The sequence below is a fragment of the Neophocaena asiaeorientalis genome, unplaced genomic scaffold (assembly GCF_003031525.2).
Source record: "Neophocaena asiaeorientalis asiaeorientalis breed wild unplaced genomic scaffold, Neophocaena_asiaeorientalis_V1.1 scaffold223, whole genome shotgun sequence".
Classification (NCBI taxonomy): domain Eukaryota; kingdom Metazoa; phylum Chordata; class Mammalia; order Artiodactyla; family Phocoenidae; genus Neophocaena; species Neophocaena asiaeorientalis.
This window is the reverse complement of record NW_020175045.1, coordinates 3,706,792-3,721,197: the sequence shown is the minus strand read 5'-3', so window position 1 is coordinate 3,721,197 and position 14,406 is coordinate 3,706,792. Positions and strand designations below refer to the sequence as shown.

Below are 14,406 nucleotides of genomic sequence, written 5' to 3'. Positions count from 1 at the left end.
CACGGCATCCTCCTCTGTGTACACCTCAGCACTCACTCCCCCACGCCGGTGCCGGGCTTGCACCACCGGGTTGGGCGGCAACGGGGACACTTCCTCATCGTGCGAGTCCGACTGGGAGGCTGACTTCTGCTGCGCCAGGATCTGTCGGTTTTCTTCCTGGAGGGGGGACAACGCAGAGCGGGTGAGAAGAGAGGCCATCTCGGCAGAACCCCAGAGTCCGTCCCGGGAGGTCACGGGGTCCCAGGAAGGCCGGGGACCTAGCGCGTCCCAGCCGGGCCCGCCCAACCCGCCTCCCTGGACTTCAAGGCTACCTCCAAGCCCACCTCTTCCCAGCCCACAGCCCTGCCGGCCACAGAGCCCTGGCTCCAGAAGGCTTTCTGTTCCTTCACACTTTGAGCAACGTGTCAAAGTTGCTACCAGACCCCAGAGCTCAGCCCACAGGGTCCAAGGCCCCGGCGAGCCTCTGAGGTCCCCCAGCCCCACCGGTCACCCGAGGGCAGGAAGTGCCCCCACTCTGCTCACCAACGTGCAGGAAACAGGAGGTGGACGCATAACAGGGAAGCAAACCTCTCGTTTTCTTCCCGCACTTTTCATTACTGCTTTTTAAAAACTCTGTTTACACACAGAGGGCGCAAAATCCAAAAAGTGCAAAGGTACATGGAGTGGCGGGGTCTCCCACAGCCGACTCTCCAGCTCCACTTCCCCAGAGCAACCTGGCGACCAGTTGGTCCCTGGATGGGACCGGGCTTCCCAGCACACGGCCCCGGATGGTCGCAGGAGGTACCAGCTCTATAAGCTCTTGCACCTACACACAACCCTACAGAACAACCAAAGCCAGGAGAGCAGCTCCAACTCACGCCAACATATACAGGGTCTTCATCCAACACCCAACGCTTCCAAGGCTGAGGAACAGCCCCAGGTGCCTCGTGGGCGGGAAGGAGGGGTTTCCCTGAGGGTCAGCTCTGGACACACCAGCAACCACCGATCGCTCCAGAACTGCCTTCCAAGTACTCACCTCGCCACTCCTCTGTTACCGTGACAACAGTCATCTCATCCTTTCTGAGACCAGCGCCAACATCTCCCTGGAGCCAGGAGTCACTGGGTTATTTCCCACCCTTTGTGAATTACTGGGTGACACACCGGAAATGTGTTATTTACACTGTACGTTAATTCTACTCAAAGTTAAGACTGTCAGTAAGACTCCCACTTTTATGGAAATCATTACAAACGCCACTGACTGTTCTTGTAAACCACGAATTTTCACTATCAATAGAAATGTCGGTTGCATCTCAAGTGAGAGACTCTGGGCCTTTGCTCTTAGAAATTATTAAAAATAAGAACAGTAAGGGAATTCCCTGGTGGTCCAGTGATTAGGACTCCGTGCTCTCAGTGCCGAGGGCCCGGGTTCAATCCCTGGTTGGGGGAACTAAGATCCCAAAAGCCGTGTGGCCAGGAAAAAAAAAAAAAAAAAAAAAGAACAGTAAAATACACAAAAATGAGTCAGTGGGGTCTTAAAGCGGGATTTGGGAGACATGAGTGGGAAAGGCCCCTGCACTGCAGTGTAAACTGTTTATAGAGACACCGGGGCTCTGCCAGCACGCAGGAGAGAGGAACCAGCAGAGGCCCCGGGCCACCAAAGGACGTCCGGAAGGTCAGGCCATGTGGGAGTGCCCAGGCTCGGAGGTGATGGTGACACGGGGCAGAGACGTGGGCAGTGATGAAGGTGAGGTCGGGAGGAAACAACAGGCTTCCCGTAGAAGCGAGGGAGCCGACAGGCGCTTGTCTCAGCAAACGAGGGGACTTCTCTTAAGTTGAGGTAAAATTCGCACAACATAAAATTAACCATCAGCCGTTTTAAAGTATGCAAGCCTGTGGCATTCGGTACATTCAAAATGTTACGCAAACCTCTCTAACAGCTAGACCCAAACGCTTCCTCACCCCAAAACACCCGGGTACCCCACTGGCAGCCCCTCCATGCCCTCCACCCAGGCCTAGCACCCACTAACCTACCTTCTGCCTCCGTGGATCCGCCCATTCTGGACATAGCCATGGACAGAATCATACGGTACGCGCCCTCCCGTGCCAGACTTCTCCCACTCGGCACACTGTCTTCAAGGAGCACCCATGTTGTGGCAGGTGTCAGCACGTCTCTCCTTTTGGTGGCTGAATCGTACTCCGCTGTGTCACATCTCGATGATCCAGTGAGCTGGTGGACGTGGGCTGGCTCCACCCTTTGGCTGCTGTGAGTAGCGCTGCCATGGACGTGAGGGTGCAAGTGTGCGTCCCGGTGCTGTGTTCAATTCTCGGGGATGCCCCTGGGGCAGGAATGCTGGGTCCCACGGGGTCTCGTGCTCAGCTCAGTGAAGAACCTCCCAGCGCTCTCCACCAGCCGCTCCCAGCAGCAGTGCCATCCCCCAACACCCTTTGCCACTTTCTGTGTGTTGGTTTGATTTTGATCTGGCCGACGTTGAGTTGGGCTCTGGACACACTGACTTCGAGATAACGGAGCGACCTGGCCTTGGGAATGGCCTACAGACCCTACAGACAGTGGCTGCCCCAGGGTCCACAGTCACGGTGAGGACCCCAGGCTCCCTGTGCAGCCACCAGAAGCCATTTGTCTTCAAGAAAGCCGCGGCCCAGGCCTTGTTCTCCTGGACCCGTAAGCAGCCCTGTCCCGGCGCGGAGATGACTTCCCGTCTCTGGGAGCAAAGGGTCAAATGAGGCAGGATACAGGTGGTTCAAAACACGAAGCCACTTCAGGGGATTTTGAGAGGACACGGGGGGGGGGGGCCGGGAGCCAGGGCCCCCAGGGCGCAGTGGGATGACCACCCCCAGGCTCTGCCTCGACCGTGCCAGACCGTTACTTCTGGATGGCATCCCTCTCCCACCCCGGGAGATTCCAGGAAAACCTCTAATTCTCAGAGCTCCCCTTTCCTGTCTCCTGTTTTCACGCTGCTGAGTTGTCTTGGCTGCGAATGGTAGAGGGCACGGGGTCAGGGCAGGCGATCCAGGCCAAAGGAATCTTCATAACAAGAGTGTGGGAACAGTGTTTCCAGAAAGCTCCGCAGCCAGAATCTGCCCCAAAACGCGTAAGGCAGCTCCAGGGACCGTCCCCGTCCTGCCCTCGGGACCCAGAGTTCCCTGGGCCACGAACGATGTGCTTCATCACCTTCTGACCACGTTTTCCTACACGAGGGGTAAAATGCAGGCTTCCAGCCTGAGAAGAGACAACACGGAGGGGGGGTCTAGGGAGACTTTCCAGAACTGAGCTGACCCCCCACACACAACAGCACACACACCTGGGAGCCTGGGACAGTGGAATCCCTCCCCTCTGCTCCCCTCCCTGTCTGGCTGGGCAAGGACACCGGCTGCCCCATCCCTCGTAGGGGATTCCTAGGGTGAGGGACGTCCCGAGTAGGGGATACCTAGGGGTAAGGGACGTGTCCAGGGCACCCAGCCACCCAGCGGCAAGGCAAGAAGAGAAACACAGAGCTTCGATCATTTATTGAGCACCTTCTGTATACCAGGCCTCAGACAGAAAATGCAACAGGGAAAAAGGCATAGTTCTTTCATGAAGGAGGTTACTGTTAGAGCTCAAACAGGACAGAGATGGTGGTCACAGCAAGACAACGGGTGAGCACCACCGAAGGACCAGGTAGGTACGAGGGGCTGCACCAGCAGTGGCAGGCTCTTAGACCATCCTCAGCAAGGAGGAGTCCAAGAGGGCTTCCTGGAGGAGATGCCTCCTGAGTCCACCCAGATGAGAAGAGCTGAACCAGGGGACGTGGGCAGTTCTGAGCTCACCCCTTGCCCCCCTCCTCCCCAACCTGTGGCAAATTACAGTTTGTGTGTCTCTTCATGACGTGGCAGCCCTCTCCAATGTTTGTTTCATCTATCTCTTCAGAGTCAGACTCTGATTTTATTGTCTGCTATTTCTTCGATTTCTGCTTCATTAACTTCTGCTTTTACCCTTGTAATTTTGCTCATTTCTGTCTTGCTGTCTTCCTCTATTCCTGGCTTCTCAGGTGGCACCTGGGCAGTAGGTTGAAAACGGTCCCTCAAAAATTCATGTCCACCCAGAACCTCAGAGAGTGGCTTTATTTGGAAATAACTCTTCACAGATACAATCAAGTTAAGACAAGGTCATCCTGGATTAGAGTGGCCCTAATCCAACGATGGGTGTCCTTATAAAAAGAGGAAGTTTGGACACAGACACACAGGGCCGAACACAGGGGCAGTCTGGTGATGCGTCTGCCAGTAAGGGCAGCCCCCAGAAGCTGGGGGGGAGGGGCTGCGGCGGACCCCGCCCCCCATCAGAGCCCCCAGAAGCGACCACCCCAAAGCCTTGATTTGGGGCTTCTGGCTTCCAGAACTGTAAATAGCTGTTTTAAGCTGTCCATTTTTTGACAATTTGCTATGGCACCCTCGGAAACTAAGACACACAGCTCATTAATTTATCATCTTATTTTCTAATGAAGCTATAAATTTTCCTCTAAGTACCAATTTTGCTGCATTCCACATGTTTTGACATGCAATGCTTTTATTGTCACTCAACCTAAATATTTCCTAATTTTTTATCATGACAATCTTTAACTGATAAACCATGCAAAAGCTCACTATTGATTTCCAAATGTATGGAGAGGTTTCTGGCTCTTTCTCTTTTTTTCTGGCTATCTTTTTATTAATAATTTGTAACTTTATTGGGTTATAGTCAAAGGATTCGGTTTCTGAGTGAGAAAAAGACTTAAACTCATCCTGGGATCCCTTGAAATAACATGTTGCACTGGGTACTTCATTCTCAAATTCTAAAGTTCTGATTTACACACACCTTTCTAGGATCTCCGATGTAACCGGATGAACACAAGGCAGATGCCGTGTCCTCCCCAGTCACGGCCCCGCTGTCACACAAGCTCGGATGGGAAACGCTGTGCTTCCCAGGGAGCTCACCACCACGTCCTCAGCACCCGGAACAGTGCCCGGCACAGAGCAAGTGTTCAGTAAATACTGGTGAGATGAATGAATGAATGAATGAATGAAACCTTTTGGGGGAACTGGTATAACTATCAGTGGGTGCTCTGAGCTTCATAATCCTATTTCTTAAAATACATCCTAAGGAAACAATGAGAGGTATCAAACAGATATCTGTACCAGAATGGCCCTTGCAGTGCTTAAAAAAAATTTTTAATCCAACAATCAACAATAAGAGATTGCTTAGGGCTTCCCTGGTGGCACAGTGGTTGAGAGTCCGCCTGCCAATGCAGGGGACACGGGTTCGTGCCCCGGTCCGGGAAGATCCCACACGTCGCAGAGCGGCTGGGCCCGCAAGCCATGGCCGCTGAGCCTGCGCGTCCGGAGCCTGTGCTCCGCAACGGGAGAGGCCACAACAGTGAGAGGCCTGCATACTGCAAAAAAAAAAAAAAAAGAGATTGCTTAAATCAAGTTAGAAACATCTATGTAACAGGATATGCTGCACCATTAAATCATACTTTTAATATATTTAGTAATCATGTAAAGTTTGGTTTAAAACACCAAAAAGCAGGATTCAAAACTATATATAGTCAGGGAATTCCCTGATGGTCCAGGGGTTGGGACTCTGTGCTTTCATTGCCGGGGCCTGGGTTAATCCCCGGTCGGGGAACTAAGATCCTGCAAGCCGCACGGCGCAGCCAAAAAAAAAAAAAAATTATATATAGTCAAGAGAATGAAAAGAGAAGTCACGAACTGGGAGAGAATATTTGCGAAACACATATGTCTAAAAAAGGACTTGTATGCAAAATGTACAAAAAGCTCTTAAAACTCAACAATAAGAAAACAACCCCATTGGAAAACAGGCAAAAGATCTGGACACGTCACCAAGGAAGATCCCCAGATGGCAAATAAGCACAGGAAAGATGCTCCACCTCATATGTGTTCAGGGAAACATGAATTAAAACAGCAGTGAGGGGCTTCCCTGGTGGCGCAGCGGTTGGGAGTCCGCCTGCCGATGCAGGGGACGTGGGTTCGGGCCCCGGTCCGGGAAGATCCCACATGCCGCGGAGCAGCTGGGCCCGTGAGCCATGGCCGCTGAGCCTGCGCGTCCGGAGCCTGTGCTCCGTAGCGGGAGAGGCCACAACAGTGAGAGGCCCGCGTACCGCAAAAAAAAAAAAAAACAGCAACGAGACACCACTACACACCTATCAGAACAGCCAAAATCCAGACGGTGACGACACCAAAGGCTGGCGAGGGTGTGGAGTGGCAGGAACCTCATCCGTGGCTGGCGGGGATGCACAATGGCACCGCCACTTTGTTTTTTGTTTGTTTGTTTGTTTTTGTCTTATTTTGTCTTGTTTTTTTTTGCCGCGCCACACGGCTCGTGGGATCTGAGTTCCCCGACAAAGGATTGAACCCAGGCCCTCGGCGGGGACAGCGTGGAGTCCTGACCTCTGGACGACCGGGGAACTCCTGGTGCAGCCACTCTGGAAGACAATCTCGTGTCTGTCTTTATGCAACCCAGCAATTGCACTCCTGGTATTTATCAAAATGAGTTAAAACTTACATCACATAAAAACCTACACACGGACCTGTATAGCAGCTTTATTCACAATTGCTAAAACTTGCAAACAACCAAGACGTCATTCAGCAGATCATCGATAAATAAACCTGGGGTCCATCCAGACAATGGAACATCATTCAGCAATAAAAATAAATGAGCTATTATTAAGTCATGAGAAGACGTGGAGGAAGCTTAAGTATGTATCACTAACTGAAAGAAGCCAGTCTGAAAAGGCTAAACGCTGTAGCTAGAAAAGGCGAAAACTATGGAGACAGTGAAAGGATCAGGGGTTGCTGGGGGCTGGGGGGGGAGGGGCGAACAGGTGGAGCAAAGGGGATTTTTAGGGCAGTGGCGGCTCTGCATGACGCTATGATGATGGAAACATGTCACAGGTTTGTCCAAACCCACAGAACGTACACAAGAGCGAACCCTCAGGGGCGCCGCGGACTTCAGTCAACAGTAGCGTATCAGTGGTGGCTGTCATTCCCTCGAAGCGCTGGTTGGTGCTCTGAGGCCCGTCTGGGCCTGGGGACGACCCCGGCCACCACTGTCTCCAGCCACCCCTGCACCCCCAGCCTCAGCCTCCCGCAAAGCTCGCTGCCTCCACCACCCTCCAGCAGACCTTGGGACCGGCTGCCCGGTCTAAGAGCGCCCAGGACCCTCCCACCCGCACTCAGAACCCTGGGAACCCCAGCCCCCGCACCCCAGCTGCTCTGCAAACCCTCCTCATTCCACCTTCCCAGTGCCCCACCCACTCGGCCTCCCGGACACCCGCCCCTCAGTGAAGCAGACATCGCGACGACCAGGGAAGAAACCATCGGGGCCAAAGGTATGGGGGCACCCACTTTCTTTTCCTTTTTAATTTCAAAGACTTGGTTTCCCTAAGTAGTTATAGGTTCACAGCAAACATCACAGGGAGGCACAGAGACTTCCCACACGCCTCTTGTCCCCTCGCTCGCACACCCTCCCCGGGGCCTCTCTACGCTGCAGAACGGGAGCCACCAGAACACACCCAGACTACAGCCTGGACCACTGGTCCCCGCGCCCTGCCACCTCCAGACGGCCTCCAGCCCGCCCCAGCCTCCGGCCCACCCAACGCTCCAGCGACCGCCTCCGCGGCTCCAGCCTTCCACGGCTCCGGGGTGGCACGAGCTGCCCCCGGCATTAGCCGCCAAGCCCATCGTCCCGAGGACAAGCCTTCGTCCAGAGAGCGTGCTCCCCGAAGACGGCCCCACGGTAACCCTCGCCACCCGCAGGGCACGGCCTCCTGTCGGCCCCCAGGCTGAACGCGGACTCACCCCTTCCACCCTGGCTTCCCCGGTGGCCCCCCGGCACCGGAAGGCCGGGGCAGTCAACGTGCCGGGGGGACGGACCGCCCCTCCAAGACCCTCAGGAGTTCAATGTAGTCCCGCCGATGGACGCCTCTGTCTGCCACCAGAATGACACATGCAGTGCTGGTCACCAGGAAACACAGGCTGGTCCTCCATACAGTCACCGGACGTATCTGATGCCCAGTGTAGACCACAGCCACGGGAAGGGCCACAGGAAGGGCCATGTGGGCCCTGACAGAATTCACTTCCAGGGAAGCCGCGGGCCGGGTTCTCCCCAAGAGAAACACAGCGTAACTTGCTCGTTTCATTAAAGGTACAGAGTGAGCCTGGGTCACCAGCTGTCTGACCAACGGACCAGAGGGAAGCCACCGCTGCACCAGGAAGGAGAGCCTGCTGGATGAGGCATCTATGGCCACAAAAGAGAGCAGAGTGGCTTCGGCGAGGACTCGGGAAAGGGTGGGGGGCTCAGGGTCGCAAGACCACAAGCTCACCGGGTCCTTGAGGAGCAGATGGGCGACAAGATTCAACAGCCGTAAACACAAACAGACACTCAGCCCCCAGAGCCCTTCCTGAAATACCTGCATAGTTACCCATTTTTTCTTTTAAATCATTTCCTTGGCATAAAGGTGGTTTCTGGAGCGGAAAAAAACAAAAAAACCTGAAAGCCATCAAACACAAAACGATGGAAATAAAGTAGAAACGATGACGCATCCACGTCATAGAAAACTTTACAGCCACAAGAGGCCACAGAAATGCTACTAATACAGACGCAAGGCAACATGAGTGCACTTAATGCCATTGAAATGCACCCTAAGAAAAGGCCAAAATGGCAAATTCTATGTCGTGTATGTTTTACCACAATAAAAAATGCTACCAAGAAGAAAAAAGCAAACAAAAACTGCACATATATACAATTATCCACATCCGTATGTAAGCGTGTCCTGCGGGTCCAGAAAAGTCCTTGGGAAAATGTAGGGCGGGTACGTAGGTGCAGGGTCACGGGCACACTTGTATAAAGTAATCTTTCCTGCACAATTTAAAATCCACTGTTAAAGGGATTGATGACTTTTATCATCACACGATCCGCCACAAGACTGAATCCTGGAGAAGCTCCAAGGCTGTGTTTGGCCGGCGGGTATGGACTAGCTTCCCCCCTCAAGCCTCCACCCTGGAATAAGGCCACCTCCTCACCGGCTCACTCACGGAGGCCTGGGCACTGGGTGCCACACCCCGGCCCAGGCAGCACCCCGAGAGCTGGGCCATCCCCACCAAGCTGTGCCGGCAGCTGCAGCCTCTGTGCTTATCAAGGCCTCACACACACGCCTCCTGCTCTCCACACAAGTGGAGAAAACTGCTCCTCCCCAGGCTTCCGGCCTGGCCAGCCTCCTGCAGAGAGAGGGGCCCGGGACCCAGCACACCGTGGCCCCAAAGCCAGAGCCTTTCCTGCTCCCAGGCTGAAGCAGCTCCCTGGTCACCGTGCTCAGCAGACGCAGCAGGAAATGAGACCCCCCGGGGGGTCTCAGGACACCTTCAGGCACTTTACTTTTGGGGATCCCAGGTCCATTTGAACATCCACTGCAAACACTGGGGACGTTCTCCCCAGTAAAATGCACCCGCCTATAAAAGCTTGCACACGATTTCAGAGAATCCACCAAATCAGCCCCGAAGCCTGGAACCTAGGCCTTCCAAGTCACCCTACCTCTTCCAGACCTCGGTCCTCAGCTGTCAAAGGCAGGTAATAACTTGCCTCTCCAGGCAAGAATGATCAATGAATCTTCCTAAACCCCAGTGCTCGCCCCAGCCTCTCCCCCAAGCTCCAAACTCATAGCCTCTTTGACAACTTGAGCACATCCAAAGCCTCACTCTTAATTTTTTCCTGTCCAACCCTGTCTCCGTCTCTTCCCACTGGCCCCTTCTTGGCTCAGGACTTCACTCAGGCCTCGGACCAAACCCAAGGAGTCACGGCCCATGCCTCTTTCCTCACCCCACCCCCAATCCACCAGCAAGACCGGAAAGGCCCCCCAAAGAAAACGGCCCACCTCACCCTCTCACTCCACCCCCAGGGGACAGGAGCGCCCTCACCCCTGCCAAGTCTAACAACCAAAAGCATTTGGCCACTGAAATGTCCCCTGGGGGCAAGAGGTCCCCCGCTGAGACCCTCTGCTCTAGTTTCACTCTGCAGCCTCAGCTCGGGTCTGGCCTGGACCCTGCCTCTGGCCTCTTAATGGGCTCCCTGCCTTGGTCCGGCGGAGAAGTCCCGTCCTGTGAGACATGTCACCTGGCTGGGGTCATCTGTGAACAAGTAGAGTTAAATGAGGATGTACTGTCACCCACCTGACCCTCCCTCTTCAAACGTGCAGGAAACAACCACCCCCCACCCCCCTGCTCTAGTCCCCTGTCCTCTGTGCACAGGCCAGCGACTGGACTCCTCCCATACGTGGCGACCTCGGAAGTAACCAAAGATTAAAGCCACGTCGCCATGTTCACCTATCAACTAAAAAACAGGTTTTTATTTATTTTTTTAAGGTTCATTTATTTATTATTTATTGGCTGCGCAGCACGCGAGATCTTAGTTCCCCAACCAGGGATCGAACCCACACCCTCTGTGTTGGAAGGGTGGAGTCTTAACCACTGGACCGCCAGGGGAGTCCCTGAAAAACAGGCTTTTAAATTAAAACAGCCAAAGCTGACTAGGGTGGGTGGCTACAAGCACACTGTCTGGTGGGGCTTGAATCAATGCTGCATTTGGAGAGCTCCTTGACAACACCAACAAGACTTCTGTGACCTGGTAATTCCACCTGGAATCTCAATAATTCCATCTCCGAAAAGCTGTACTAAACACTACTACATACAGGAAAAAAAAAATCTATGTACAAATATGTCCCTGTGGCATTATCTTTTTTAATACATCTTTATTGGAGTATAATTGCTTCACAAAGCTGTGTTAGTTTCTGTTGTACAACCAAGTGAATCAGCCATATGCATACATATATCCCCATATCCCCTCCCTCTTGCGTCTCCCTCCCACCCTCCCTATCCCACCCCTGTAGGTGGCCACAAAGCACGAGCTGATCTCCCTGTGCTGTGCGGCTGCTTCTCACTAGCTATTTTACATTTGGTAGTGTATATATGTCAGTGGTACTATCACTTTGCCCCAGCTTCCGCTTCCCCCCTACCCTGTGTCCTCAAGCCCATTCTCTATGTCTGCGTCTTTATTCCTGCCCTGCCACCAAGTTCATCAGTACCATATTATTTAGATTCCATGTATATGTGTTAGCACACGGTATTTGTTTTTCTCTTCCTGACTTACTTCACTCTGTATGACAGACTCCAGGTCCATCCACCTCACTACAAATAACTCAATTTCGTTTCTTTTTATGGCTGAGTAATATTCCATTGTATATATGTGCCACATCTACTTTACCCATTCATCTGTCAGTGGGCATTTAGGTTGCTTCCATGTCCTGGCTATTGTAAATGAACATTGTGGTACATGTCTCTTTTTGAATTATGGTTTTCTCAGGGTATATGCCCAGTAGTGGGATTTCTGGATCATATGGTAATTCTATTTTTAGTTTTTTAAGGAACCTCCATACTGTTCTCCATAGTGGCTGTATCAATTTACATTCCCACCAACAGTGCAGGAGGGTTCCCTTTTCACCACACCCTCTCCAGCATTTATTGTTTCTAGATTTTTTGATAATGGCCATTCTGACCAGTGTGAGGTGATACCTCATTGCGGTTTTGATTTCCATTTCTCTAATAGTTAGTGATGTTGAGCATCTTTTCATGTGTCTCTTGGCCATCTGTATGTCTTCTTTGGTGAAATGTCTATTTAAACAGATGGAGAAATATACCACATTCTTGGATTGGAAGAATCAATATTGTGAAAATCACTATACTACCTAAAGCAATCTACAGATTCAATGCAATCCCTGTTAAACTACCAATGGCATTCTTCACAGAATTAGGACAAAAAATTGTATGGAAACACAAAAGATCCCAAATAGCCAAAGCAATCTTGAGAAAGAAAAATGGACCTGCAGTAATCAGGCTCCCTGACTTCAAACTATACTACAAAGCTACAGTAATCAAGACAGTATGGTCAACAGAAACATAGATCAGTGGTACAGGATAGAAAGCCCAAAGATAAACCCACTCACATATGGTCACCTAATTTACAACAAAGGAGGCAAGAACATACAATAGAGAAAAGACAGCCTCTTCAATAAATGGTGCTGGGAAAACTGGACAGCTACATGTAAAAGAATGAAATTAGAACACTCCCTAACACAATACACAAAAATAAACTCAAAATGGATTAAAGACCTAAATGTAAAACCAGATACTATAAAACTCTTAAAGAAAAACACTCTTTGACATAAAACCACAGCAAGATCTTTTCTGACCCCCCCCCCAGAGTAATGAAAAGTTTAAAAATAAATAAACAAATGGGACCTAAGTAAACTTAAAATCTTTTGCGCAGCAAAGGAAACCGTAAACAAGATAAAAAGACAACCCTCAGAATGGGAGAAAGTATTTGCAAATGAAACAATAGACAAAGGATTAATCTCCAAAACATACAAACAGCTCACGGAGCTCAATATCCAAAAAACCAACAACCCAATTAAAAATGGGTGGTGTTATTTCTAATATTAAAACACTGGAAACAACTCAACTGTCTAATCATGAGGAAAACATTGAGAAAACTTTTCTGGATCTTCTCAACACATTACACAATCACTTACACTGAGGACCATGAAGAATGTATAACAAATGAACAATATAAAATTGCATCCGTAACATGATTCCAACTATGTTTCAAAACCGCAATGCACGGTTGGGGGGGAAGAGGTGGAAAGGACTCCAGGTGATTTCTACTTCTTCTTTCCACTTTTGAACTTTTCAATTTTTCTTTAAAAGGCATGTATTACTTTAAAATGTGTTTTAACAGACTGTTCTAAAGGGAAGAAATAAATCCATTCCTTTGCGTTACGGCTACCTCTGTCCACAGGAGTGCCCATCAGAAGTAAAACACCGCTGAGTTCGGGGACACAGAGGTGCTTAAAACAGACCTGGGCCCCAGCTGGGGTCCCGTTCAGTCCCCAGAGACAGGTAGGTCGTGATACAAAGACCACGAGGAGGAGCCTGAGGTCACCCCAGAGAGAGATCTGGGTGGCCAGGGAGGAAGGCAGGAGGCGTGAGGCGGGGAGGGAAAGCTGGACGGGACCACAAGAGGCTCCTGCCCCAGCCTGCTGCTTCCTAGCCCCGAGCCCCCAGGATGAACCAGGAAGGGGGTGAGAGCTGTCATCCACGCAGGAGTGAGCTGGGCGATTCCCTCCTCAGGAGAGAGGGGGCGGGTGTGGCACGTACTCCCCCCACATGTCTGAGGGGCAGGCCAGCGAGGGAATCTGACCTCCAACGGCCCGCCACACTCTCTATCAGGGCTGTTTCCTTTTACCCCAGTGCCAATGGCATCTCTAACCAGTCCCCGAAGTTGAGAACAGCCAGCGACCCCACAAGCTATAGTCACAGCCAGCAGTTCCCAAACGTCCGCACCACCTTCCAGGAGGCCTCCTGAGACCCTGGGCCACTGGAAGAAGAGAGGATTTCCGTGGCGGGAATGAAGCCACCGTGGCCTCCTGCCCACCTCCCCGCAAAGAGCCGCAGGAGGCCGTCCCGCGGGCGCCCCGCCCCCTCCTGAGCACGCAGGCAGCGGAGGGGAGGCCCGACGGGGCTTCGGCGCCATACACACACCCCTGCACCAGCTAGGGGGTGGGCGGGGGGAGGACCGGATGCTGGAGCCACTAACCTTCTCCAGCTTCTCGAAGTGCTCCCGGAGGAACCTCATGGGGCGCTCGGGCTTGGAGATGCAGAGCTGCACGATGCAGTCCTTGAGCACCTGCTGGGCGCCGTGCTTCTGCACGTAGAGCTCGCAGCCCCTCAGGCCGTCGTCCTCCTCCAGCTGCTGAGCCGATGGCGAGGCCATGGCGACCCGCTGCCCGCTTCCTGCGGAGGAAAACGCGAGTCCTGCCGACCTCGGAGGGGCAGGACTCCGGCCTGGGAACACGCGTCTTACACGCATCGTAAGGTTTATCTGTTGACCGACGTGACCTGGTGACACGCCAGGCGTTTTATTCTGCTGCTGTCAAAGGCCTCTCACCCTGGGGGCAAAGCTCAACTCTAAACAGATGCTCGCGGGGATGGAGGGGGATCCGGCGGGTTCCGGGCGCGGCTGAGAAACCTGACGACGGAGAAGCGGGGCCCTGCGTGTGCAGCCCAGGCGTTTATGGGGTCTCACTTGCGTCCGTCCCTCCCCCTTTGGAGGACAGTGTGTGCCTGGAGCGCCCTCCGCGAGCTCCCGGGGAGATGGCGGGGGGACGTGGGGAGCTCTTACAGGCTCCACCGGAAAAGAAAGGGAAACAAAAACAAACGAAGCTCCGCGGACGGGCCTCCTGGGAAGATGAACCCGGCGAACAATGGCAGGGCCGCGCGTTCGGCCCGCGCTCGGCCAGGTCACAGTGACGGCCCGGAACCCGGCCA

General features: G+C 52.7%; 1 protein-coding gene across 1 annotated transcript in view; it reads right to left on the bottom strand.

Moving 5' to 3' along the window:
- Positions 1-14,397, bottom strand: part of PRKAR1B (protein kinase cAMP-dependent type I regulatory subunit beta) — a 91,350-nt gene extending 76,953 nt beyond the window's left edge. Inside the window, exons 1-2 of the mRNA XM_024763514.1 lie at positions 13,676-14,397; positions 4-156 (exon numbers count right to left, since the gene is read on the bottom strand). Of these exons, the coding sequence (XP_024619282.1) occupies positions 4-156; positions 13,676-13,948 (426 nt within the window). The 5' untranslated portion in view covers positions 13,949-14,397. The remainder of the gene's footprint in view (positions 1-3; positions 157-13,675) is intronic.
- Positions 14,398-14,406: the final 9 nt, after the last annotated feature.